This window comes from Mustela lutreola, chromosome 16 (assembly GCF_030435805.1).
Source record: "Mustela lutreola isolate mMusLut2 chromosome 16, mMusLut2.pri, whole genome shotgun sequence".
NCBI lineage: Eukaryota > Metazoa > Chordata > Mammalia > Carnivora > Mustelidae > Mustela > Mustela lutreola.
In genome coordinates this window covers 57,937,356-57,964,539 of record NC_081305.1, presented here as the reverse complement: position 1 = coordinate 57,964,539, position 27,184 = coordinate 57,937,356, and the positions used below count along the sequence as shown (strand labels likewise).

At 51.7% G+C, this 27,184-nt stretch overlaps 1 protein-coding gene across 1 annotated transcript; it reads right to left on the bottom strand.

The window, feature by feature from the left end:
• Positions 1–2,128: 2,128 nt before the first annotated feature.
• NOVA2 (NOVA alternative splicing regulator 2) lies at positions 2,129–26,880 on the bottom strand. Its single transcript, XM_059151960.1, has 4 exons — positions 26,101–26,880; positions 17,256–17,399; positions 11,903–12,069; positions 2,129–3,573 (listed from the first exon to the last, which is right to left on the bottom strand). Exons 1-4 carry the CDS (start codon positions 26,375–26,377, stop codon positions 2,491–2,493), a joined length of 1,671 nt encoding a protein of 556 aa, XP_059007943.1. The 5' UTR covers positions 26,378–26,880; the 3' UTR covers positions 2,129–2,490.
• Between the last annotated feature and the right edge of the window lie 304 nt (positions 26,881–27,184).

Below are 27,184 nucleotides of genomic sequence, written 5' to 3'. Positions count from 1 at the left end.
GGTGGAGAGACTGTGAAATACCATAGGGTCTTCTGAGAGGCAGAGGGGAGCAGCGGCCCCCAGGGCCACCTCCACCTCCAACCCCAAAAGCTTCCCCCCCTGCAGAAGATATGTACAAAGTTACATCAAGAATTGTTTTGGCACTCGAATCTCCATCTGGGTTCAGTCTGGAGATTAGGGGTGGGGGCAGCAGCGATGGGAGATGGGGGATGGGGAAATGGGGCCTGCCCCCCACCCTGGAGATGAAGAGGGCATGGAAAAAGTCACCCTAGTGCCCAGCTACAGCCTCCCATCAGGTGGAAGGGCCAGGGTGGGAAATTCAGTGCAAGGTACCTTGAAGGCTATTGCTTTCTAGGGATTTTCACATTTTGATTTGGGGGTGGCTCTTTAGCAAGGGGCAGGGGTCTCCCAGGCTTTAGGGGTGGGAATTGTCTCTGGCTTTTCTTCTCTCCCTTTGTGGGAGAGAGACAAGGAGGCCTGATTCCCCCAAAGCCATGGAGTAGAGAAGGGTCTGGAAGACCTAGGAGGGGAACAAATGAGGGAGAGGGTGGGCATGGGGTGCCCCTCCCCCAGAGATGCTGATGATGGAACCAGGGCACGGGAGGCCCTGCTTTGGGTTGGAGGAAGTGGAGGTGGTCTCCAAGGGGGAGGGGGAGATGGATGAGGGTAGAGGTGGGTCTCAGCTATCCTAAGTCCATAGGGTTGTCAGGCCCTGAAATCTCAGCCTGCCAACAAGGCCTTAGAGCTGACCACAGTCACAGTGCTCAGGGAGCCACTCCCAAACCAACTCTCAGGGCTGCCTGGCTTAGCAGACTCTGTCATAATATTCTAGCTCATCAAGGCCCATGGCAAGAGCACCGAAACATTCTGATCCCTCCAATACTGCCAAAGTACTCCAGCTTGCTGGAAACCATAAGCCAACTTAATCTATTAGACCACACAAAGCATTCACGCTCCAGGGACCCTACCGTGGCTCACTGAACCCTACACTGGGTCATGGTGGCCCGACCAAGCCACCACACATTCGGCTCACCAGACTCAATGAAACTAAGCCACGCAGACACAAGCATGCACACAAAAGGCGGGGGTGGGAATGGGGGATCTTTAACAGTTTTCACTAGCTCCATCTCCCACCCCTCCCTGTCAGGTGAGTTCACAGACTTGGTGTATTTGGATAGAGATGACCCTGACAATATTGGGTCTTTTTCCTTAGAGTTCTCCAGATAGGATCCAAGTCCCACCCCTTATTCTCCTCCTAGGCAAGACCCCCAGGCCAAGACCCATGGAGGAGGGGTGTGGGTAGAGAAGGAGTGTCAGTGACTGGCCATGGCCCAATCCAGGAAGTGCATGCTCCATTCCAATGACATCACAGGAAATAACCTGGAGCTGCCACAGGAAGTACATGCCCCCATGATGTCACTGAAGTAACCCTCAAGGGAGGCCCACTGAGACATCATAGGAAGTACCTGTCTGTCCTATCATCACAGGAAGTGACCTCTGGGGAACTACTTCCCATGACATCATAAGGAGTACCAGCAGCACCCCAGAAAATACTTGACTCAGTGATATCCCAACAGGGAACTTCATTCCCATTACTCTAGGTAAAACCACAGGAAGTTGTTCCAGCCTCTCACAAGAGTCTTGCCCACAGGACTGGACCAATCCCAGAGCTGGCCTCATTCCCAGCATCACTGCACCCCCTCCCCCACTAGGGCCTGACAACAAAACAGTGAACAGTCCCACCTAGGAGAGGCAACTCCAATAGGGGTAGAGTCGCTGAGAAAATCTGGGAACTCTGGGGTCCCTGCTCCAAATACCCCATTTCAGCTCGGACTCCTCAGCTACCTCTATTCCCGTCCCTTCTCTCAGATCCAGAAATGAAAGCAGGAGAGGTGGGGTGTTGTTTGGGGGAGGCCCCTCATTCTAGGCGGCCCAGAGGCTCCCTCCCCTCCTCCCATATGAAAACAAAAACTTACAAAGGGGGGGGGGAATCCTCACCAAAAAAAAAAAAAAAAAAAAAGGAAAGAAAGAAAGAAAAAAAGAAAAAAAAAAAGGCGGGGTGTGGAGAGGGGAGAAAAGAAAAAAAAAGAAAGAAAAAAGAAAAAAAAGGAGGGAAAGAAAGAGAAAATAACACTTTGTTTTCTATTAAAATCAACAAAATGCAATATATACAGATATCACACAGACCCGGGCCCTGGGAGAGGAGGGTCAGGCCCAGCCAAGCGCCGGGAGGAAGGAAGAAGGGGGTCAGTTCAGAGCTGGGGGAGGGGGCTTCTGGGCCCCTTCCCCAGCCATCACTCAATCCTGCCTATGACTACCAGAGGGGGGGGGGTGCAGTCAGGCCTACCCCAGCCCCTTCCCACGAGGAGCAGGACTACACCCAGGAGCAGGACTACACCCGAGCTGAGGTCAGGAGTTGGGGGTGGGGTGGGGGAGGGGAGGAGAAGGAAGAAGGGGCCGGGAGGAGGGTGGGAGCACACACCACAGGCCTCATCCCACTTTCTGGGGGTTTGAGGCCCTCACTCCCTGCTCGTAGGTGACCCGCTGGCTGATGAGGTATTGAGCGGCTTGTGTGGCCGCAGGGCTGCCTGTGATGGTGACCCGCCGGTTCCGCGTGCCAGGCAGGAACTCTCCCTTCTTGGAGATCTGGATGCGCGCGCCTGTCAGCTCCTGGTACTCCACCAACGTCTTGCCCCCTTTGCCCAGGATGGCCCCCACCAGGTTCTCAGGCACCGCAATCTCCACCAGCTCCTTGGCACTCTCGGCTGCCAACTTCTCCGCCGTCAGGAAGCCCCCGGCGGCCCCGGCTGCAGCTGCGGCGGCCACCAGCGGGCCACCCCCACCGCCCGCCCCGCCGCCGGCTCCGGCCCCGAGGTAGCCGTTGGCGGCTGCGGCCAAGGCGAAGGACCCCAGGGCTCCGGGGGGCGGGGGTGGAGGCGGGGCGGCCCCTCCGGCGGGCCCCGCCCCAGCCTCCCCCGCGTAGGACGCCAGGAGGTTGGCGGCAGCGGCGGCGGCGGGGTTGGCACCGGCGGCCACGGCGGCCAGGACCCCGGAGGCCGCGGCCGAGTTGAGGCCCAGGCCGAGGGAGTTGGTGTTGTAGCCGTAACTGGCCAGCGTGTTAAGCGCCGTGCTGATGGCCAGCAGGTCGGTGCCTGAGAAGGCAGGCAGGGCGGCCGGAAAGGCGCCCACGCCCGCCAGCCCCGCGGGGCCCAGCAGGCCCGAGGCGGCAGCGGCCGAGGCGGCGGCGGCGGCGGGCAGCACGTCGGCGGGGCTGGCGTACGGTGAGCCGGTGGGGTTGGAGTTGGCCACGGGGCCAGCCACGTTGGCGTAGCTGATGTTGAGGCAGCTGCTGCTCTGGGGGTCTTCCTGTACCTTCTGCACGATGGCGCTCACGGCCTTGTGCACCTGCTCCGGCTCGCCGCTGACGGTCACGACGCGCTCCTGAAGGTTGATGCCCTCCGGCTTCTGGGACAGCTGCACCCAGGCACCCGACTGTTCCATCACGGCTTTCACGGTGGCGCCCCCTTTGCCGATGATCAGGCCCGCGGTGCTATTGGGGACGATCAGCTTGGCCTGCGTGTGGGGCGAGAGGGAGGGTCTTTAGGACGGTGAGTGGAGACTGAACCTTAACGTTAGGCAAGGCCTTGCACTCTTCACTCGCCCCGCTCTCCCCTGGCCCAGATCAGGCCCGCTGTGCCCCCTTGAAAAAATAGCGAAATACTTTCATATTGGTTGGTTAAAAAAAAAAAAAAAAAAAAGAGCTAGTACTCCAAGTTCTCTTGGTAGGTTCTCAGGCACCCTGTCCTGTGTCCCTGGGACCCCTGGGATTTCCCTTCCCTCCAGCACCTTAAAGACTTAATGGCTAACCCAGTGGGTGCCCTCCAGGACAGCGGGTGCTCCCAGCTTGCACTGGTGTTCATGCCTTCTAGAAATACTAAACACTCTGACTCCCAGCCCCAGAAAAGGAGTCATTAAGTCTCATTTTACAGAGGAGTCACTTGCGACCTAGGAGAGAAAGGGACTCCCCCCAGGGTTACCCAGATTGTGGAGAAGCTGCAGTCTGGCCTCTTGGATTCCTGCTCCGTGGTGTTTCCCACCCTACTGGCAAGGTCACTGCGCTTAACCCTCTTTTTGTTATGGGTCAGATTGTTGCCCCCGACATTCAGATGCTGCAGTCTGATCCACCCCTCCCCTGTACTTCAGGATGTGACAGCATTTGGACAGAGGGTCTTTAAAGAGGCAATGAAGGTTAAGTGAGGTTATTGGGGTGGGTCCTAATCCAAAAGGAATGATGTCCTTATAAGAAGGAGAGCTTAGAACACAGGCGCACACAGAGGAAAGATGGCGTGAGAATGCGGAGAAGAGGACAACCATCTCCCAGCCCAGGAGAGAGGCCTTGGAAGAAACCAGCCCTGCCCCAGATCTCAGACTTCTAGCCTCCGGAACTATTGAGAAAATGAATTTCTGTTGCTTAAGCCACCCGGTCTGCGGTCTGTTGTTACGGCTGCCCTAGCAATCTAATGCAGTTGTCCTAGCTGTAAAATGAAGATAAACCTCACATCTGAGAGGATTGGGCACTTAAATACACTGGTCCCCTTCTCGGGTGCAGAAAGGCCCATCTTTTGCTGCTGCAAATCTGATCTATCTTAATTCTGGGGGTGGGGGAGGGGGAGCTTTCAAAACCAAAAGTCTCCTTTGGCATATCCAAGAGCACTTCTACACATAGGTTCCTCTTGCTCAATCCTCTCACACCTGCCGGTTCTACCTGCTAAAGCCCCCGCCTCCCCTCTCTGCCTCTGAGCTGGACCCCAGGGTTGTTTGGGAAATTTGTGGGAGAGCTTCTGGTTGTCATGACGACTGAGGGGGCAGATGCGGGCACGCTGTGGGCCTGGGCTTTGGATGTCAGTTCTTTACAACATCCAACCGACCAATTGTCCGCCCGTATGACTTTTTAAGTGACTCCCTGGACATTCGTGTTGGCAAAAAGTCCGTTTATAAAATTCAGAGCCCAGACCTGAACCCCACGATCCATATAAGTGCCGAGTATTTTCTTTTTCCCACGTGGTTAAGAGCTACTGAAATTTCCAGGAATGCAACTAATCTGTCAAGGAAGGGAAGATTGTACTTCATTTTGTTCTGAAATTTACCAAGACTGGTTCATCGTTTCAAAAAAAACAACCATGATAACAGTAGTAATGCCATGTGTCTTATTTGCATCTCTGATAAGACACCCTGGTTCACTGTGTTTGTCACTGTCTCGGACTGTGTTAGGTGCGAGCAGCTAACCATGGCACTACATCTGCTGTAGTAACATGTAACATTTACCTATTAAAATTCATCTCATTTCATAACACATCACCTTCCTTTCATTTCTCCTTTATGTAAAAAAGTCTTACGGGATAAAGAAATTATACACACATACCATGGAATATTCCTTGGCAATCAATTTAAATGAACAAAGTACTGATCCAGGCTACAACATGGTTGAAGCTAGAAAACATGCTGTGTGAATGAAGCCAGATACAAAAGACCATATATTGTAGGATTCCGTTTATATGGATGTTCAGAACAGGGAAATCTATAGAGACAGAAAGTAGATTAGTGGTGGCTTAGGGCTGGGGGCTGGTGCTGAGCTGTGGGGATTGAGGAATGCTAGCTAAGGGGATCAAGGTTTTTTTTTTTTTTTTTTTTTTTTAGATTTTATTTATTTATTTGACAGAGAGAAATCACAAGTAGATGGAGAGGCAGGCAGAGAGAGAGAGAGGGAAGCAGGCTCCCTGCTGAGCAGAGAGCCCGATGCGGGCCTCGATCCCAGGACCCTGAGATCATGACCTGAGCCGAAGGCAGCGGCTTAACCCACTGAGCCACCCAGGCGCCCGGGGATCAAGGTTTCTTTATGAGGAAATGAAATGTTCTAAAATTGATCGTGGGCATGGATGCACAATTCTGAATATAATAACTTTGAACTGCATGCTTTCAGTGGGTGAATTGTAGGTATGTGAATTAATATCTTAATAAAACTGTTGAAAATCTTAAGGGATTTAGATAGGTAATGCATCTACATTATATGTGCTTTCCATGCACTGAAATGAGTGTGTGTGTGTGTGTGTGTGTGTAATTTCAGAGGAAAGAGGGCTGGGAAAATATTTGTAGGAGAAAGAGGGCATGGGGTTTGACAAGCCTGAGAAGCACTGCTCTACTTGCTCTGTTCTTTGTTGATCTGAGTTCGACTTTTCCCTCCCCGCCTCTTGCTGACTCCATGGCAGGCATACTAGGCTCCCTGCTGTTCCTCCAAGTTGCAAGCTTCGTCCAGATTCAGGGCCTTTGCTCCTGCTATGCCCTCACCTAGAATGCTCCTTCCCAGAAAAGGAGGCTCACCTCATCATTCAGGTCTTTGCACTAAGGCACAAAGAGGCCTTACCACCCCAATTATTGATGCTTGTTTATTTGCTTATTTTATGTCCCTGGCAGAGACACCTCCAGACTTGTATCCAATTGCTAACTTCATATCTCTGGAATGATGTCAAATGGACACCTCAAACTTAAAATCCAAAGTGGAGGGGCGCCTGGGTGGCTCAGTGGGTTAATTGGGCCTCTGCCTTCGGCTTGGGTCATGATCTCGGGGTCCTGGGATCGAGCCCCGCGTCGGGCTCTCTGCTCAGCGGGGAGCCTGCTCCCTCCTCTCTTTCCGCTTGCCTCTCTGCCTACTTGTGATCTGTCTGTCAAATAAATAAATAAAATCTTAAAAAAAAAAAATCCAAAGTGGACCACCTCATCTGCTCAGATGTGTTTCTACCATGGTCTTCCTCATTTCAGTATGTGGGAAATGCACCCTTTCCCTTCTCAGACTCAAGACTTATAAGTCCTCTCTTTCCCTGCCACTCAGCATCCAATCAGCAATTCTGTTGACTCTATCTTCAAAATATATAGTAGATAGGGTGCCTGGCTGGCTCAGTCAATAAAGTGTTGTGTAACTCTTGCTCCTGGGGTTGTATGTTTGAGCCCCATGTTAGGTGTAGAGATTACTTTAAAAAAATCTTTAGGGGCGCCTGGGTGGCTCAGTGGGTTAATTGGGCCTCTGCCTTCGGCTTGGGTCATGATCTCGGGGTCCTGGGATCGAGCCCCGCATCGGGCTCTCTGTTCAGCGGGGAGCCTGCTTCCTCCTCTCTGCCTGCTTCTCTGACTACTTGTGATCTCTCCCTCTGTTAAATAAATAAAATCTTAAAAAAAATCTTTAAAAATACATGTATAGTAGACTATTCTAGATTAAAAGAGACTAATAAGTTTTAACAACTCAATGCAATGCAGAAATACTGAATTTTGGATAGGAAAATACTTTATAGACATAACATATTTTGGAACAATGTGAATGTGAACTTTTTACTAACCGAGAGCATGGAATTGGTGTTAATTTTTGTAGGTGCGATAACAGTAACATAACAAAACAGGACACATCCTTAGTCTTGGGAGACACATGCTCAAGAACTGAGGGATAAAGAGTCACGAGGTCTATACTTATTTTCAAATGGATCAGCAAAAACAAACAAGCCACCCAACAACCAAGCAAATAAAGCTAACAAGTGCTTGTGTGTGTTCATGTGTATAAAGAGATAAAGCAAATGTTAATGCTTACTGAGTCTAAGGGCAGTGTATAGAGAGTTCATTGTATTATTCTTCAACATTTTCAAAATAAAAGGAGAAAAAAATGCCCCAGGACTCTTTCCCCCTCTTTTTTCTGCTTTGTCTTTTGTCATAGCACTTTTCACTCTCTGACTTTTTTATTTGCTTGCTTGTTTTCGGTTTCCACATGAAAGAATGTTAGATCTACAAGGGTAGAGATATTTGTCTGTATTGTTTACTACTGGGTTCTCGGTGCCTAGGGGAATGCCTGGTATGCATTCAGCAAAGACTGTGTGAATGCCTTGGACTCTCCAGACATTTGTTCAGGTTGGAAATCTTGGCTCCACCACTGATGCTGGGCAAGTGACCTAACCTCTTTGAGACTCAGTTTTCTCATCTATAAAATGGGGATATCCATCCCTCCTCCACAGATTTATTATGAAGCTTAACTGAGATCATTCATGAAATGATGAGCTTGATTCAGGGACCAGTGCCCCTTAGCTATGTTTCTGCTTGGCCCTTATGGGCAGGCAGATCATTATCCATTAGTCAAACAAGCAACATTTTTTGAGCACCTACTATGTGCTGAGTGTATGGTGCTATGTGAGTGTCCAGGTAATATGTGCTCATAGTAGATGCTCAAGAAATGGTTGTTGTCATTGTTACCTCCATGGGCTGACCTGGATTTAAATCTCACATCTGTGGTATAGTTGTTTTAAAAAATAGTCTGACAGTTCTTCGAAAGGTTAGATCTATCATCTGACCCAATTCCATCCATAGGTATATGCTCCAAAGAACTGAAAACCATACCCACACATATGTTCATAGCAGCATTCTTCATAATAGCTAAAAGAAACAACCCAAATGACTATCAACTGATAGACAGACAAAATGTGATAAATGCATATGGTGGGATATTATTTGGCCATAAAAAGGAATGAGGTTTTGATATATGTTACAGTACGGATTAATCTTGAAAGCAGTACGCTAAGGGAAAGAAGCCAGACACAAAAGGCCATGTGTTATGTCATTCAATTTATATAAAACATCCAGAATAGGCAAATCCATAGACACCAAAAATAGGTTACTGGTTGGAAGGGACAGGAAGGGGGAGCTGGGACAATGGACAGTGACTGCCAAAGCATGTAAGGCTTCTTTTTGGAGTGGTGAAAACGTTTTGGAATTACATTAGGTGATCAGTGCACAACTTTGTGAATATATTAAACAGCACTAAATGGTATACTTTAAAATGGTGAAATATACAGTATGGGAATTATATCTCAATTTTTTTAATATCTCAATTTATATATTCAAAAACGTCATCAGAAAAAGAGTCCGGCAAGTCAAGAGGCTAGAACCAGACCTAAGAATCAAAAGGTATTTAGTATGATACAGCATTCAGAGGAAAAAAGAAAGGATGAATTAACTATTCACCAAAAATGGTGAGAGCAAATGCTTTCACCTTTCTGTGCCTCATTTCCTCTCCTCCAACACAGATGTAACCACAGCTACTCCATACAACCATTGGGAATATTCAATGACTGGAGTGCCTGTCACATGGGAAGCCCTCGGCAATGGTTAACTGTCTTCCTGATGGGCCCAGGTGGTAGACCCACAGCATCTCAGAGAGATCACAGGTGCAGTTTCATAGAATCCTGGAGTGCCAGGACATCAGTCAGAACAGTAGAGTCTTAGAATAATGTACATCAAAAATCTTGAAATCACAGAGCCATAGAATTGTAGGAGTTTTAGGGCCAGAAAGACCTCAGAGAACATCTGTTCCCCTGATTTGCAAGTCTGTGGAGATTTTCAAATAGTAATAGTAGAGTAATAATTTTACAGCTAACGGTCCTTCCATTTGCCCGACCCTTTGGTAAACACTTTCATATGGTGTTTCACTTTCAAACACTATATGAACACTTTCAAACACTTTCAAACACTTTTCATAATCATATAGTCACTTACTTAATCTCTACAGCAACCTTACAAGAAAGAATAGGCAGACACTATTATTATCACATTTTATGGCTTGGAAAACAGAAGCAAGAGAGGTTAAGTAACTTGCTCAAGGTCATACAGATAGTATTAGAGCCAGGATCTGATCCCAGTCCAGAATCTATGTTCAGATTTCCAAGCCTTCACCCCAGAAATTCCGATTCAGTGGCTCTAGGCTGGGAACCAAGAATCTGGATTCTAAGACACCTAGATGATTCAGATACCAGCCAAGGCTGAGAACCACTGGTATAACCCAGAGGTGGCAAAGTGGGGGTCCTTGGGCCGCAGGTAGCCCCCAGCCACATAGTGGTTTTAAGGTTGAGCCAACCTTTAAAAATCAGTTGATTTCAAATATTTCTGGCTTCTTCTGAAAAATTTGTGAGATGTGGCAACACTTTGTCTACATTCCCAAAGGGTAAGAATTGAGTTGAGTTGAATAGTAGCTGCCCCCTTTAGGGATAGCATCATATCTCTCTGGTGAGGCCAGAGTCCTCAATTCTTATGTTCCCTGGCTGAATCTTGGAGGCATTTCAATTTATAATCCCTGGTTTGGCCCAGCTTCCACACTGTAAAGTAAGGAAACTGAGGCTTACAGAAGGGAAAGGAACCTAGAGTAACACAGCAAGTCCAATGTAGAAAGAGAGTAGACCCGTCTCCTGACTTAAAAATCCCATAATAATATCAGCAGCTAACATTTTTTGAGAACTTTCTATGAATTAGGAATTCATGCTAAGTGCTTTTTAAACAACAGTGAACACTGATCACTGCCCTTAAGTAGGTGCCATAATGAATCTCATTTTGCAGGTGAGAAAAATGAGGCATGGAGAAATCAAGTCACTTATTCAAGGTCGCCCAGGTAAAGAAATAAGTTATCAGACTAAAATTCAACTCAACATCTGACTCCAGAGCCTTCAGCCATTATCTCTTTCATTCTTTAGAGCCCCCTAAGTAATGAATAAGGAGAGGAAAAATCCTGGTCCTATAACCTTTCGATTCCACTATCTCAGAGTTTCTGTGGATTAGAGGGAGGGGTGAAAGGATCAGGTGCAGACGGTGTTGACCCCATTTTCCCTGAAGCATGTGCAGACTCTTCATGAACTCTTAGCCCTCTGTGGCCGCGACCAAGGTGGAGGAAAAAGGTGATATTCTTGCCACCGTGTAAACGGCGTGGCCTGCTGGTGGGAAGGAATTCGGGAGAGACCCGGCAGAGCCGCTTCAGCACCAAGGACAGCAGCCACTTTCCAAGCCCCAAGCCCCAAGTCTTTTTTGGGAATGATTCGCTTGGCAGCATTCTTCCAGGGCTTTCCGCCCACCATTTCCCCAGGAGCTCGGGGGAACTCAGGTCCGTGGTTTCTCCCATCTCAGGGTAACTGAATTCCTAAGAATTCCGGATTCCTTTTACCGAGAGTCTCTCTCTGGTCTTTGTTTCTAGGCAGAAGTTAAGGAACCCTCATAAGGGTCCTGTCCTCCTGCCAGGGGCTCTTGCCCCTCTGCGTCGTGTTTGCAAGTATTTGGGAGTGGGTAAAGGGGGAGAAAATGGGGAGTGTGCACAGTTCCCCTGCCCTCTCCCTCCTACCCACCCAGGGCCACGCCAGGGGCTTTGCAGCAAGCCCACCTGCCCGGTGAACCCCGTGGTCATGGCAACCAGAGAGGCCGGGGTACTGATTGGTCCGCTCCCTGCCATGCCCCTACGCCACCGCTTCCCCGTAACTGAGGCAACCAAGAGGCGCTGTCCTCCTCCTTCCATCCCTCCTAGAGAGGGCTGTGTAGGAGAAGGACCTGCCCCCTCTCTCACTAGCAAAATACCCATTTCTCCCAAATGGTGGCTACACCATACAATAATTAAAGGAGAGAGGGAGTATGAGGCCATTTCTAAACTTTTCTGGATGTGGATGGGTTGTCAATGAAGTCACTTCCGGTGAGAACAGGAAGTGGGAGGCGGGTTGCTCTGGGAGACAATGGGATGAGGTGGAAGGAAGGAAAGGGTCTAGAGAATCCCAGGAAGGAGGGATAAGGTGTGCGGGGGGGCGCTAGTGGGGTGGCATCTAGGGCAAATTCTCCCAGACCTTCACTCCGTCTCTGCATCAAGCCCACTCTAAGAGGTTGGAGTCCCTAGGCTGACTCCCTAATACTACCTAATACAACTAATTACTACCATGTATTTGCTTGACAAATATCTTATCAGCGTTATCCCATTCAACTCCCACAGTAATCCAGTGATATGGGAGAAGTATCTTCTCCTGAACTTCACCGGCTTTACAGAAACCCAGTCTTTGCCCCTGCTGACCTGCTTGGCTCTGTCGGGGTTCATCGTGGTTTGGGGTTGAAGGATGTTGACCACCTCAGGCTTGGTCATTGCTTGTGGGATTTCTCGGACCTTCTCAGCAATAAAGCTGTGCACAGCATTCAAGGCCTCTGCTGTGCCCTGTACCAGGCATACTCGTTCTGTGGTTCCTGTTGAGCAAGGGAGAGAGAGGGCACCCTCATCACACAGGAATGAGAAGATTCCTGGGAGACAGGCCCCATTTAATGGAAAGAGAAACCTAGATCTAGAAAGTGGACCTAACCGGGCCCAGGGCACATGGTAAGCCTGGGGAAGTTGGCATGGACTCCCAGGCCATGATGGGTAGCTGGGAAAGTGAGTGGAATGCCTGTTTTATAATCTGCACTTTGTGTCCCTCCCCCAAAACAACCCCAGGGGATGGAAGAATGATGCTTAAGTGCTTTGCGATGCCCACAGCAGCCCTGGGCAGGGAAGACAGGGCTCAGCTGCCTCTTCCCAGTCCTTGCCGGCTCCTGGTTGCTCTGGCAACCATTCACTCACTACCTCCCCCCCCACCCCAGAAGACTAGAGCTCAGGCCTGCAACGGTTGCCACAGTAACTGGAACCCCCTTATCGGTCTGGCTGGCCGGGTCCTCAGCCCACCCCCAGGGGGACGAGGGACGAAGCCCCGTTGCCGTAGCAACCCCTGAAAGCCTGCAGCGAAGGCCTCTGGGCTTTTGGAGAGGATGGGGAAGGGCTGGGGGATGGGGGAGGCAGAAGAGAGACCAGAGTGCCTGCCTGGACCCACCAGATGGAGGGCTGAAGGGTGGGGGAGGGCAAGGGTATGGACAGGGAGAGCAGAGGCAACTTAGGGAAGGGTAGGGGCTCAGGGATGGAGAAAGGAGAGTGGGATGGATGCCTTTGCTGGAGAGTGTCTAGATTTTGGCTGTGGTTCTAACCTAGGCACCCTCACTCTGCGTGCATATGTGTGTGTACTAGAGGTAGGGAGGCAGTGGGGAACAGAGAAACCAGCTCTGGGTGATGTTGGGATATGTGTGTGGGATAGAGCCTGGGTGACAAGCTGACCAGTGCAAATATATCTGTGTGGCTGTTTGGGTGAGTGGTGTGTGTGTGTGTGTGTGTGTGTGTGTGTGTATGAGCAGGTGTCCATGCATGTGTATACCTGGGCTGGAATGGCTCAGTTGTCTTTAGCTGTGTACGTGTATAAGAGAAAAAGTGGGAGAGACTGAGTTGTAAACCGACAGCACGACACAGTGAATCCAGTAACCATGTATGCACTCTTGTTCATGGGAAAGACTTTGAGTATCACTGCGATGTTCAAGGTTATGTGTGTACCATTTGTGAGACCGAGCTGCTTGTTCAGGAGAGTTTGAGAGAAAGAAACAAAGGATCTCAGGAAGCCGTGCTGATGCTGTATGATGAATGACTATCACTTTGAGACTGATGTTAGCATGAGCGTTGGCAGCAAAAAAACCATGAGACACCTTACAGTGTTCGAAAGATTATCTGGGTGCCTGGTGTGTGGCATGCGTGTCTATGTGCGTGAGCCTGTGTGTAGGAGACAGACAGACAAGGTTCTATCACTGGTGTGTGTCAATGTGAGCGAGAGAGAGAGAGAGAGAGAGAGACGAAAAGTAGACTCAAGCGTTAGTATGACAGGAGGACTGGTGTGTGTGTGTCTGTGTGTGTGTGTGTGTGTGTGTGTCTGTATGCATTACCGCCAGACAAAGACAGCTCTACTGTGACCGGCTGGTGTGAAAGTGTGTGCGCCTGGTCGAGCTGTGCATTTTTGCTGTGTAGAGTGGGTGTCTGTCTGTCTCTCTCTCTGGTGGGACTGCCTGTAGGGACCAGTTAGCTCCCTGGATCTATAAAAGGTCTTGAGCCCGTGCCAGGCTCCATGTGCTTGAGTGTCTGGGACATTTGGGGGTGAGGGTCCAGTCTCCCATGGGCATTCTAGCACAGCACATTGGTGCCCCCACCCTGAGCCCTCACTGGCATCTCTCAGCCTGGCATGCCAGTCTATCCATATGTCCGGGTGTCACTGTCTTGGGGGGCACTTGGATAGTTGATAACCTCCATCTCCTCTGGGCCACTGTTCCTCACTTATTCCCCCCAACCCCAGAACAATGGACTGGTCTGAGCCAAGGGTGAGTCAGCGTGCAGGCTGCCTCCATCTGGGTGTAAATAGGAAAGGGTGTGGGTCAGGGTGGGAACTGGAGGGGGGGGCCCTAGGGAGAGCCTGGCTTAAATGGGTCTGCTCTCCATTATGGCGAGGCTCCCTTCCAGCTCAGGGAGTCTGGGATTTCCCACACTTTGTAGTTCTCAACTGGGGTCCATGAGGGCTTTGGAGGGCTCGGTTAGCCTCTGAAAGAGTGTCCAATAATGACAGCTGGTGCTTACAAAATACCAAGCGTTTGGCACTATTCTAAGCACTTCGTATATATTTGTGCACTTCATGTAGGAGGTAGGCGCTATTATTATTCTCAATTTACTGCTAAGGACACTGAGGCACAGAGAAGGTTTGGGATCTGTTCAAGTTCACTCAGCCAGTAGTGGAAGTTCAGGGTCTGGAACCCAGATATCTGGCTTCAGAGTCTGAGCTTTTAACCACTGAGCCACCCTTGTGTTTGATGTGGGGTATGCAGACTGTGTGTGTGCTGGTGCGTGTGTTGGGAAGAAAGCATAAGATGACTCCGTTTTTGCTATCATATTTTTGATAGTAAAAAAGAGTAATGTATGGATTTATGAAGTAATCTCTCAAGATTTTGTACTTTAAGGCAATATTATACATCAGTAATTTTTTAAAAAGTGTGTGTTGTGTGTCTGTGCTTTTCTTCTGGGGACAGAGCTTTAGGCAAATGCTCCAAATCAGAAGCAGTTTGGAATCACTATGGTATCTGAGTGCGTGTACGTAAGTCTGTATGTGGCTTTGGGCAAATGCCTGCTTCTTTCTGGGCTTCATTCTCTATGAATGATCTGGAAGGATAGTCTGGGGCTTGGCGTTTCCTGTACCAAGGAGGGGACAACCTTTGTACTCTGCCCCTCTCTTGGGGATAACGGTCAGGTAGGTTTTTGTTTCATGTAGTAGACACAAGTGAGTGAGTGTGTGTGTGTGTGTGCATGCATGTGTATGTGTGTGTCCATCTGTCTGTGTGTTTCACCATTGTCATTTCTCATCTGCTCTGTCTGCTTCAGTCACAGTGAACAAACTCCCCCTCCAGCCTTTGAACATGCTAGTTCATCTTTCTGGAGTGCTCTTCCTTGCTTTTATCTAGCTCACTTTTACTTATTGTTCTGGGCCCCTCCTCCAGGAAGCCCTCCCTGACCTTTCCAGGCTGGGTCAGGTGCCCTGTCTGGGCTGCCACCATTCTCTGAGCATCCCTGTCCTAGCCCTGACCACGCTGGGTCATTGCTGGTGTTCAGTCTGTCTTCCCAACTGGGCCGTGAAATCTGTGAGGGAAAGGGGGGGATATCTCAGTCACTGCTGTCCTCATCTCTGTCCATAGAATAGGTAATCAGAGAATGTAGGTTGAATAAATGAATGAAAGGGTGTTAGTCAGGAGCAAAGTGAAAAATGCTCTTCCTTTCAACCGGTAGCACCCTCATTTCTTGTGTTCCTGTGGGTCCTAGGAAGTCGTAGGGGCTGGACTAGGATGTGTGGGGCCATGTCCTGAATCTATGAGGTGGCACAAGCTTTATGATCCGAAAATTCCATGTCAGCAGTGGGGAGGGGGCGCTGGACACATTCCTGGGGCTGGGGAGAAATGCTGGCTCATGTTGCTTGTTTGAATAGTATTTGGCCCAAGAAAGCCAATGACTGTCCCATCCTCTGGGGTTCTCAGATGCCTGGCCTGTGGGGTATGTCACTGAATTGGGAGGAGATGATGTGTTTCATGTCACAGAATGTGATCCAAGCATAAGGAACCAAGAGTCCTCGGACATATGCCCCAAGCAGAGGTCTTATCCATATCTTGTGGCCTAGGGGATGTGTGGGGGAAACTGGGCCAGGGTAGAAGAGGAAAGCAGGGTTGGGGGTGTGTGCCTGGTTCCCTGGACAGTTCCCTAAACCTCTTGCCAAAGCTGCTTAGTGAGATGGGCGGCAGGGTGGATGGAGGCAGGAGGGAGGGAGAGAGAGAGAGAGAGAGACAGACAGAGAGAGAGAATATGAATGTGTCCTGACCCTGGGCTCCAGCTTTGGTGTTTGACCTAAAAAATCCAAGGGGATTAAGGATGAACTAGAATCAGCTCTGGTCCAAAGATGCAATTCTGGGGGCCCTTCCTGGGGGACATCTCTAGATGTCAAAGCCCAGGCACTGGTCTTGGGAGGGGGAGCTAGAGGGGGTGACAGATAAAGCAGGGGACAGTAGAGGGAGGGAGGGGACTTGGAAATGTTATGGCCACCAGAGAGAGAGAGCTGGAGGAGAGGCAGAAAAGAGGCTGGTTTGGAGGAAAGAGAGAAAAAGTATGTGGGGGTTGAGACTGGGAAAGAAACATGAAGGGAGAGGTGGGTGACTAGAGTCAGGAAGAAATGAGGGGCAATCCAGCAGATCATTTAGGGGGTGTTACTGGATATTGGCTGAGTGAATGACTGGCCAGAGAGGGTTAAGGAGCAAGAGAAAGAAAAATATGAGACAATGCGAGGTGGAGGACAAGAAAAAGATGGGGCGAGGGGTGGGAAGACGAGAAGGGGGAGAGAGAGGAGGGAGAGAGGAGGGAAAACAGAGATGGACAAGACAGACGGATGGGGACAAGGGGTGGGGGACAGCCAAACAGAATCAGAGAGATAGAAACAAAAAGAAGAGCAGGAGGAGCCAGAGAGAGGTAGATGGGAATGGAGACTTGGGGAGCAAGAGATGGGAAAGTCGGAAACAGAATGAGAGAGACATAGGGAAGAATGACGCAGATAGAGAAAACCAGTGGGACTCAAACTGGGCAAGATGGGGTAACAGAGAAATCCAAAGGGAAAGAGTGAGGGAAAAGAAGTGTGTGTGTGGGGGGGAGTGTGCAACACGGCTGGCTGGCCCCCCAACCCAAGGGACACCCTGACACCTGCCTCCCTGCCCACCCCCCTCCAGCAACTCCAACTGACCCAAAGAGGCAGGTGTGTGGGAAGGGGCACATCTGCCAGCACATCATGCAAATGAGCTCATGAATATGCAGCAGGCCCATTGTCTTGCCCTGCCCCCACCCCCATCTGCTCAGGCCTGGCCCCCTGGGGCTGAGGGCAGCTCTGTCCCCTTAGGAGGAGGGGAGAACCCCATCACTATGACTGCCCCAAGGGCAGCTCTTCCCCCTTATCCAGGGCCCAGGTGGGAGGGACAGGAGGCCAAAGGCAGAGTCCTGGGCCAGGGCTCACCCGGATAGAAGTCTTTGGACTTAGAGAGCTTGATGGTGGCTCCTGTCTCCTTCTGCAGCTGCACGATGGTCTGCCCGCCCTTGCCAATGATGGAGCCTGCCGCGTAGCTGGGGATCAGCACCTTCAGGAAATATTCGCCTTCCTCTGCAGGGGCACATGGGGAGGGGAGGTAAGGGAGGCCGGGGAAGGGGTCTTCCCCCTCAGCATGGTGTGGTCATAGGAAACCCCTGGCATCAAAGGAACATACAGGAGCAATGGCCATGAGAATAGCAGCAGGGAGAATAAACACATAATGATCTTCATTCATTCCCTCACTCATTCATTCATTCATTCCACAGATAGTTACTGAGCACCTGCTATCACACGCTTGGCAGTATTCTAGTGAAACAGCCGTGAGGAAAACAGACAAACTCCCTGATTTTGCAGGCAAATGAGGCAAATAAGGCCGAGAGAGTTTCAGTGATTCAGCCAAGAGCTCACACAGCTACATTCTTCTAGAAAGAGGGGGAGACAGACAGTATGCTTTATGTCGGATGGTGGTCAGCACCAAGAACACAAAAGAGGGCAGGAGAAGGGAAGGGGGATTGCAGGGGCTGTAGTGTCAGATCCGGTGGGCAGGAAAGCCCTCCCCAAGAATATGGCATTCTTTGTTTAACAAACACTTCTACAGAACCTAGTAAACACTAGACTCTGTTCCAAGTACTACACAAATATTAGTTCTTTTAATTTTCACACTGATGCTATGAAAGCAGTACTTTGTAACCTGACTTTAGAGTCCAGGCTCTGAACCCTTATGACTGATTGTTTTTCAGGCTGTGGAGGTGGGAATGGAAACATGTGCCTCCATGGGAGAGCAAGTGCAAAGGCCCTGGGGTGAGACTGTGCCTGAGTTGTGTGAGGGAAGGTGAGGTAGCCAGTGGAGCTGGGGCTGAAGCAGAGAGGTAAAGAGTGGAAGGAGGTGAGGGGCTGAGAGGGTTGGTGGTAGTGGTGGGGCCACAGTAGGCTCTTCAATTTTTTACTCCACGTGAGATGGGGTCCATGGGAACCAGAGATGGCTCTGAGCAGAGGAGGGGCAGGATCTGACTTAGGTTTCCAGAAGATCCCTCAGCGCTCAATATGGACCCTGTACTGGGCTGAGTGCTTTGCAAGCTTGACCTCAACCATTCCCTACAACTCCCAGTGAAGGAGTTATAATGAGTTCCATTTTTATGAGGGAGGAAACTGAGGTATGCAGGTGGTGAAGGCACCAACCCAAGGTCGGCTGCCCAAGGGCACCAAGAAAGTCACTGGTTTGAGATTCCAGTGCAATCCTGTTTCGTTCTTGGTTCTCACTTGCTTAGCACTTTCCGAAGACCAATGCACTCAAGGACAGTCTCCAAGACCCAGGGGTGGGGAGGTGGTGCCAGTGGTCCCTTGTGGGGCTGCGGTAATTCTTCATTAGGGACCAGTTTTCTTGGTCATGTGTAAAGTGCTTCGTTAATGCACTCAAGGTACATGCCTAACCTCTTCTACCTTCTAACCCAACTGCTGTCCCTAAGTTCTCATAGGGTAGAAATTCTGGAGCCTTCTCAGTATTAGATCCTCTGTGACTTGGCCCTGTACTTCTTTCCAGGTTCACGTCCTCATCTTCCTCTATGTGCATCGGACCTACTTCCTCTTAAACATTCCCTCCTCCCACCCACCTCAGGGCCTTTGCATGTTCCTTTTGCTTGGAACTTCCCTCCCACAGCAAATTCCTCTTGTCCTTCAGGTCCCCACTCAAATGTTGTTTCTTCTTGGAAGCTTTCCTGGAACCCTGAGGAGGAGATGGATCCTCTCCTGTTCGTTTTGTGCCTTCAGAACAAGGTACCACAGAAGTCCACTGGAGCTCACCCCTGTGTCCCAGGAACTCATGCCATGGCCCAGCACACAGTAGGCATGCAATAAACACTGGGGAAAGGAAGGGAGGAGCCAGGCCATTCTGCTTCCAAAGCTTAAGGTCTTAAAACATCCCCTAGTGGTTTTTAAATTTTTTTTCTTTTAAGCAAAGGAAACCTATTTTCAATGTCTCACATGAAACTCCAACACACAGAGCAGATAAAAGAGAAACTGTTCTGGTAAAAGTGGGGGCAGGGCGGGGGGAGGGGGCGGAAGCCTGCCCATCTCTGCCTGATCCCTTTAGATTGAAGGTTCTGGGATCCCTGATGTGTTAAGATGGGGGTGTGGGGGCAAGAGACTGGATGTGGTTTCATAGGTATGGGGAGGGGGTCCAGAATGAAGGGGTTGCCCTAAGCCCATGGCAATCCACTTAAACTTGCCTCATCAGACCATTAAACCTATTAAGTAATTAGCCCCCCAGAGTGCCTTCCCATCAATCATCCTGACCCCCCCTGAATTCACTTTCTTCCCTGGGCTCACAGAGGCAGCCTCTTGCCTGCCCCCACCCCTAAACCTGTCAAAGAGATGGGAGACCAATCCTCCATCCCTGAAAGGCTCAGAAAGATGGGGAGGGCATTCTCACAAAGGACTCTATCCGCTTTTTCCTTCTTTAACTTCAACCCCTATCTTCTCTCCAGCCAGGGCCTCTTCCCCAACTTCCTTCTTGAAGGTAGAAGGTATTCATCTACTCTGAAGAAAACTGGGATTACATCCCCACCCCATTTTCTGTGCCCTCTGCCTTCCCCTTCCCTAGGAATCTCTGTATGCAACAGCAGAAACAGCTTTAGACTGAGTGTGAATTTTGTCCCTGACGGGATGCAGCGCCTTGGGCAAACCTCCTCACCTCGTGGGGCCTCAGTATTCTCATCGGCAAAATAGGGATATGAAAGCACTACCTCATGGGACTATGGAAATTAAGTGATAAACCGTAAAGTACTTAGGCTGGTCTCAGGCACGTGCAACACTTAAGAAACCTTAGCCATCATCACCTCCACTATCATCATGACATTTACCAATGTCAGAAACACAAGCAAAGTTCTTCTAACAGCGTCTGGCCCAGGATAAGTGCTCTGCAAGTGGGGAGACGAGCCTCTGAGGCCTGAGGTTTTCATTGGGCAATGGGAGAAGGAGGGGAGACCCCACTTCCTTCATCACTTCCTCCCTAGAGGATGTCCCAGGCCTTTCTCTGCTTCTTGGAGGAGGAATGAGCTCTCACTGATGGAAGCGAGAACCTGTCCCTCATCTCTCTGATTTTCTTCCTTCTTACACTACTTCTTGCCTTTGCCCTTGATGTATCCTCTCAGTACTGTTTCCTCCCTTCCTCCAACAAATCCTTCCTGAGCACCCACTCTGTGCCAGGCCTTGTTTGAGGTGCTGGTGACACAGCAGGGAACATGACACAGACCATTTCCTCCAAGTTCACTCACTTTTTAAAATTTAAATGCGCCTCTTTAAAGAGGACACCTAAAAACCACTGCTAATATTCAGAGTCTGAAGGCTGGTTATGTTTTCCCCTCCAAAGCATAGAATATAAACATACAATGGTTTAAAAAAAAAAAAAAAGTTTGTCCATGGATCCTCTTAAGCCCCTTCCGGGTGCTTGAGGGTCCCTGTATCAGACTAGTACAAACCAGGAGCCTCGACCGGAAGCCAGCCTCCTATGGAGAATGACTAGGTGGGATCTCCCACTTGCAGAAGCTCAGAACACAGGACAGTAGTCCCCACTGTGGCCAACAGACCCCTCTGATCCTCTTCAGAATCCTTTGCATGTCTTTCCCATTTGGGAGTATGCTTGCCCCCTCCCCTTTAATGCACTCGGTGAGTCCCACGTCCCCCAGCAAAAAGCCAGGCCTCTCTTTCCAGCCTGCCTTGCACCAAGGGGAGACACACACCCTCAGCTGAAGGCGGAGCCCCCAGACCTCACATGCTCCCACCCGGTTTGAGAAACCAAGGCTCTGCCTGTGAAAAAGTTCTTCCTTCTACTGAAGTAGGATCTAAATGCCAGAACTCCACACCCACCCCGTTAGCTTTTCCGCTGGGGTTCAGGCAGCCCCCTTTACCCTTGACCATGACTGAAGAACTAGAGGTGCCCATTTCTCTCCTGCTGGTTTTCCTCCTGCTACAACTTCAAGCATTCCCACCTTGGGAAGGGGCAGTCCTCTCTTTACTAGTCTCCCCATCATCTGTTGTGCCTACCTTCTTCAGAAATGCTTCTGGAGTTTCCAAAAAGCAACCAATATCCCTCTCTCCTTAAATAATGGTGACCTAGGGGTGCCTGGGTGGCTCAGTGGGTTAAAGCCTCTGCCTTCGGGCTCAGGTCATGATCTCAGGGTCCTGGGATCGAGCCCCGCATCGGGCTCTCTGCTCCGCAGAGGGCCTGCTTCTCCCCTCTTTCTCTGCCTGCCTCTCTGCCTACCTGTGATCTCTGTCTGTCAAATAAATGAATAAAATCTTTAAAAAAAAAATGGTGACCTATCTGAGAGATCTGGGGTGCTGTGTGGTAAGAGTCACACTTTTTATCAGAGAATTGACCCTGATAGGTGGTTTTAAAGGGGGGGTCACTAACGACAAAGGGAGAGCTGAAGGGGTGGGGGGTGTGTTGTTTTCAATGACAGGAGGTCTAGGGGAAACCAAAGTTGGGGTGCGAGCTTATGGGACCTGCTCTGGCTTGAGGGTTGGGGGCAGAAGTATCGGTGTGTTCCACGGAGGTGTGAGGCGGAGGGGGTGTGATGTTGACACTGTTGTGGGAGCGTGTGGGGATGTGGCTGGTGGAAGACAAGACGACACGGTGGCGGGGAGCAGCACCGCTCAGGAGGGTGGGGACAGCAGGTGTGTGAGGCAGTCTGTGAATGACGGTGCTGCCCATTCCCGTGAGAAATGCAATACAACCGAAGCAGGGGGGAACGGCATGCCGAAGGTGTGATGCCATCTTCGAGCTGTGACACCGTCTCTGAGTGAAAGAAAGGTGGATGGGTATGATTTCCACAGGGTGAAGCACCGCGGGATAGCGCAACAGCGCAACAGGCTCCGATGACATTCTTGGTGGCACCGTTCGTAGTAACGACAGCTACTGTGTATTGATGATTTGCGGTGTGTATCATATATACAGTCCTATTTAAGCCACAGAAAAGCCCGGAGTGGTAGTAGCAGATCTTAATGACTCCCATTTTCCAGATAAGGAGACTGAGGCTTGGAGCAGTGAAATAAATTGTCCCACACCAAGCCCATGGCTGTGATGAGATGGACCCTGGAAGGTCTCACTCTTGGGGCTCTTAACTTTGGTGACATTGTGTTTATGGGAAACAGCGAGGATGCTGGGAGCAAGACCTGGAGGCTGGAAACTCATTCGGGGCAGGGGGTGGGGTGGGGAAGGAGGTGTGTGTGTGTGTGTGTGTGTGTGTGTGTGTGTGTGAGACTGGTGCACATGTGCGTGTGTCTATGGGCAAGGAACACCTTGAAGAGTTTCATCTGTATTCCGGGTGGGTTGCATCCCTTGGTGTTGTCCCGCTAGACTACAGCCCTTTGTCTCTCTGATGAGTGAGTTCCTAACCTGAGTTTCCATTAAACTCCCAGCCCCCTCCCCAGTCCTCTTGTCCTTAAGTGCCTTGTCTCCCCACCAATGGTGTCTGGCAGTACCGGAGCCCAGACGTTAGTGGGAACAGCCCCCATCTCCTCTCTCAACCCCCAAGAACAGGCAGGAGTGGCAGGCAGGCTGGCTCTGCGGGCCCGAGCTTGATCGACCCCGTCTGCCATGCCTTGTCATTACATCCCCAGAAGTCTCCCTCAACCCTCTGGGCCTCGGCTTCCTCATCCAGAAATGGGGTTCACTATAGTGTCTACCCATATCATGAAGCCAGTCTCCCAAGTTCAAACCCCAGCTCTGCCTCTGATTAGCTGACTGACCATAGGCAAGTTACTTAGCCTTTCTGTGCCTCAGTGTGACATCTGTTAAGAAGGGGAACATACAAGAATTGTAAGGAGTACATGATTGGTCTGTGCCGTGCACAGAGTCTTTTCCATAAGACTTCCTGGTGCTCTGCAGACCATAGATATTAGCCATTATTATAATTTACTGTGGTTAATTATTACATCACAGAGTGTGGGGAGAATTACATGACTTACTGCCTATAAAGCAGAGAGCCGCAAAACGGGTAGTGATTATTACTATTATCCTTGTGATTATTGTGATTTTCCCACTTGACAGATGGTGACTCTTGAGGCTCAGGAAAGGGGTGAGGTTAACAGAGCACCCCCACTCATGGCAGTATTATCGCAAGGAGCCCTCAATTTTGAGTTGAAAATCCCGGATCCTTGCCCAACGCTGTCTCCTGAGTGTCTCTATAAATGGAGGACTGTCCCTTTGCATCTCCGGACCTCAGTTTCCCCACAGGTCACCAGGAGGGGAGGTGGAAAAGCCCGGAGGGGAGGGTCCCTAAGGGCTCATCCTAGTTTTCCCCGCTGCTGAGGGAGGCAGGATGCCCAGGGTTAAAGCACATGAGCTCTGGAGCCAGACGGCCCAGGGTTGGATAGATCCCAGCTCCACCAATTTATGAGCTGGGTGACTTTGGGCAAAAGTGGCTTCATTTTGCTGAGCCTGTTTTCCTCATGCAAAAAAGCAGCTCAAATCCTCTCCCCCAGAGTGTTGTATTAGGAAATTAACCCATATCTCAGAGCCTGACTTCTAGTAGGTGCCAGGTACTTGGGCCTGACTGTGACTATTGTTAGGTTGAGCTGTCCCGAGCAATCAGATTTGGAGCACCTCAGCCCCTTTAAAAGAAGGATGAGATGCCCCACCACCACCACCACCACCACACACACACACACATACACACACACACACACACAAAAGCAGGGGCAGGGCTGGGCTGCCAGGTCAGGCGCCCAGGGACCGCCTGGGTCCCTGCCTGGGTCTGCCTGGGTCCCTGATTCTCTCCAGCACTGGGAATGGCAGTGGGGCAGGAAGAAGGGAAGGAAGTTGGCTGGGACATATTCATGTGTGTGCTGGGGGTGGGGGGAGCAGGAAGAAGGACAGGAAGCTCCCTCCCACCCCTCCCCCAACTTCCCTTTCCTTCAATTTCTGCTGGACACCCTCTCACAGGCAGCCAGGGGGTCCCCGATTCCTGTCCCACCTGGGCAGGAGTTGAGGGGGAGGGTGGTGCTGGAATGGAGGAAAGAGACTTGGCTTGTGTTCCATGGAGGGGAGGGAGGTGGGAGGTCCCCACCCCACCCACTACAGGGCCTGGCGGAGTGGGGAGCATGCACTCTGACCCAGGTCATTCCTCTCCCATCCGGAGGAAAAGGCCAGAGGAAGCAGATTTTGGCCAAGGTGACCGCAGGGAGGGGCTTGTCTGCTCTGGGGTCTCCCTCCATCCAGGGAGTTAAGAGGCTGAGCTCTGAGACTCTGAAAATCCCTACCTCCTTCCTGAATCCCTGGCCAGAGAGACACCCGCTAGAGCGCCCCGCTTGTCTTTTATTCTCTGGTACACATACTTCCTCAGGTCACACACACAGTGGGGGCCCTCCTGTCTTACACACGTATACCTTCTGTGTTGTCAAACAGACATCACACACGTACACACACAATCCCTTGTCTCTCTCACACATAGAAACATTCCCGCATCTCTAGATCTCTAGTTACATACTCAACCATTACACACACACCCCCTCCCCTTGTTATAGACACACACACACACACACACACACACACACACACACGCAATCTTCCCTTTTCATACCCTTTAGATGTCATATACACACATTCCCTGTCACACAGGCACTATCTTTCCCTCCGTTGTTACACACCCTCGTGCAGCTCACCCACAGAGCCCTAACCTCTCCCGTCATACACCCACCTTCCCTTGTCGCACACGCCCCCTCTGATGTCACTGTTGCACACCTCCATGTGTCACACCCAGGCACAGCCTCTTTGGAGTCACACCCACACCCTTTTCTTGTCACATACCCTCACCAGCTTCTCCTGGTCCCAACCCACCCCAGACACGCCGGTGTCACACACACTGAACTGCCTTCCTTGATCCACACAGCCTCTCATGGCTCACACCCGGAGCTGGCCCATTCAGCTTCCCCCACACACCCCCTTGCATGTCACACACACCCTCTCACTTAATGTGTCACACTGCCACAGCCCCCCCTCTAGGGTGACATGCACACACTTTCCCTTGCCACACGTACCCCTTTGAGGGTCTCAAACACAGAGCCCAGCCCCTCATCTCACCCTGTTTCTTAACACACACGCACACACATCTTTCCTGTCATATCCATGATCCTTAATGTCACACACCCAGGCCTTACAGGGCCCACACGCGCACATACACACAAATACACACACACCTGTCCCTGCTACATATTCTCCCACCTAGCTTTACACACCCACCCATTCCACCATCTCACCCAACACACCCACCCAGCTTGTCCCCACGCACAATCTCGCCCATGGCCCACTCACACCTCCCTCTGGGACAACCCTTGCTCAGGACATCCCCAGGGATGGAGGCTGGGAAGCTCCAGGTCCACAGGCCTCCTCTACTCCTTCCCCTCCTCCTCGCCAGGACACGCCAGCCCGGGAACACCCCTGCCCCGAAAGGGTCACATCACACACCCCTCAAGGACACAGAGACGCCCGCCCAGAAGGACCCACGCCCCCCATCCTTTGCGCCCCCCAAGGACACTTAACCACCCCCTCCCCCCCCATCCCCTCTCATCGCAGACAAAGCTCCCAGCCCCGGGCAGCGGCGAGAGGGGGAGGGGGTCCGGCCCCCTCCCCAACGCCCCTCTCAGCTCCCGGGTCTAGGGAGGGGCGCCCTTCCCCGCCCCAGAGCCCTTGCACCTGCCACGGCGGGGGGAGGAGGATGGAGAAAGGCGAGGCCCCCTGCCCGCTCCCCCACACCGAGTCGCAACCCTTTCTCACCTCCCGTGTTGCTGCGCTTAGTGCAGACCACCTCGGGGGGCGTTTCGAGGGGCCTCTTGCGGGAATCCGGGGCCTCGGGCTCCATGGGGGGGGCCTGGGGCGGCGGCTGCTGCTGCTGCGGCGGCTGCGGCGGCGGCGGCGGCGGCTGCTGTGGCGGCGGCGACGGCTGCTGGGGAGGCTGGGGTTGCGGCGGCGGCGGCGGCGGGGGCGGCGGCGGCTGCGGGGCCGCGGAGGCCGTGAAGAGGCCGTGCACCGCGCCGGCGGCCATCATCCTCATGGTCGGGGGGGGGGGCGGGGGACGGGGGTGGGGGGAGGGGGAGGGAAGGGGATGTGGGAGGGGGAGGGGGCGGCGGCGGAGGGATGGGGGAGGGGGAACCCTGGAGAGGGAAGAAGGGAGGGAGCTGGTTCTGGGGGGCTGTCAGAGCCTGGAGAGCCTGGAGAGCGGATGTGAGCAGGACGGGAGGGCAAGGGGGGTCCCCAATACGGCCCGGAGAGAACTGAAGGGTGGGGTCTCTCTCAAGATTACCGAGACCAGGGACTGGCCGCGCCACTGGGGGCGGTCCGGACCCCCTTGTTTGCTCCCCCGGGTGGAGGGCCGAGCCCCCCAGACCCTGCTCGGGGCGGGGGGCCGGAGGAGGGGGACCGGAGGTGGGAGGCGGAGGCAGCCGCTAATGGAGACCCGGGGGGCGGCGGGTGCGGGCGGCAGCGGCGACAGGGCTGGCGGTGGCTGCTGGCCCGAGCATCTTCTTCCCGGAGGCTCCCACAGCGGCCTGGCCCCTCCCACCCGATCAAAGCCACGCCCATGTCGGTCAGGGCCGCGCCCTTCTGCGCCCCCATTGGTCTTCCCTTGAAGCCCGGACCACGCCCCCTGAATTGACCACGCCCCTTCCCGCAGCTGGGAGAGGGACCAGGCTCCCCCAGGCTACAGGAAGGACCCTGGGCTCATCTACACCTTCCGCAGCCCTCACCTGTAATGTACGTTTATTGAGCACTTACTGTGTGCTAACTCTGGTTCCAAGTAAGCGCTTCACAAACCTTACCACGTTTAATTCCAAGAGCAACCGACTCTGTCTGGTACTCTTAC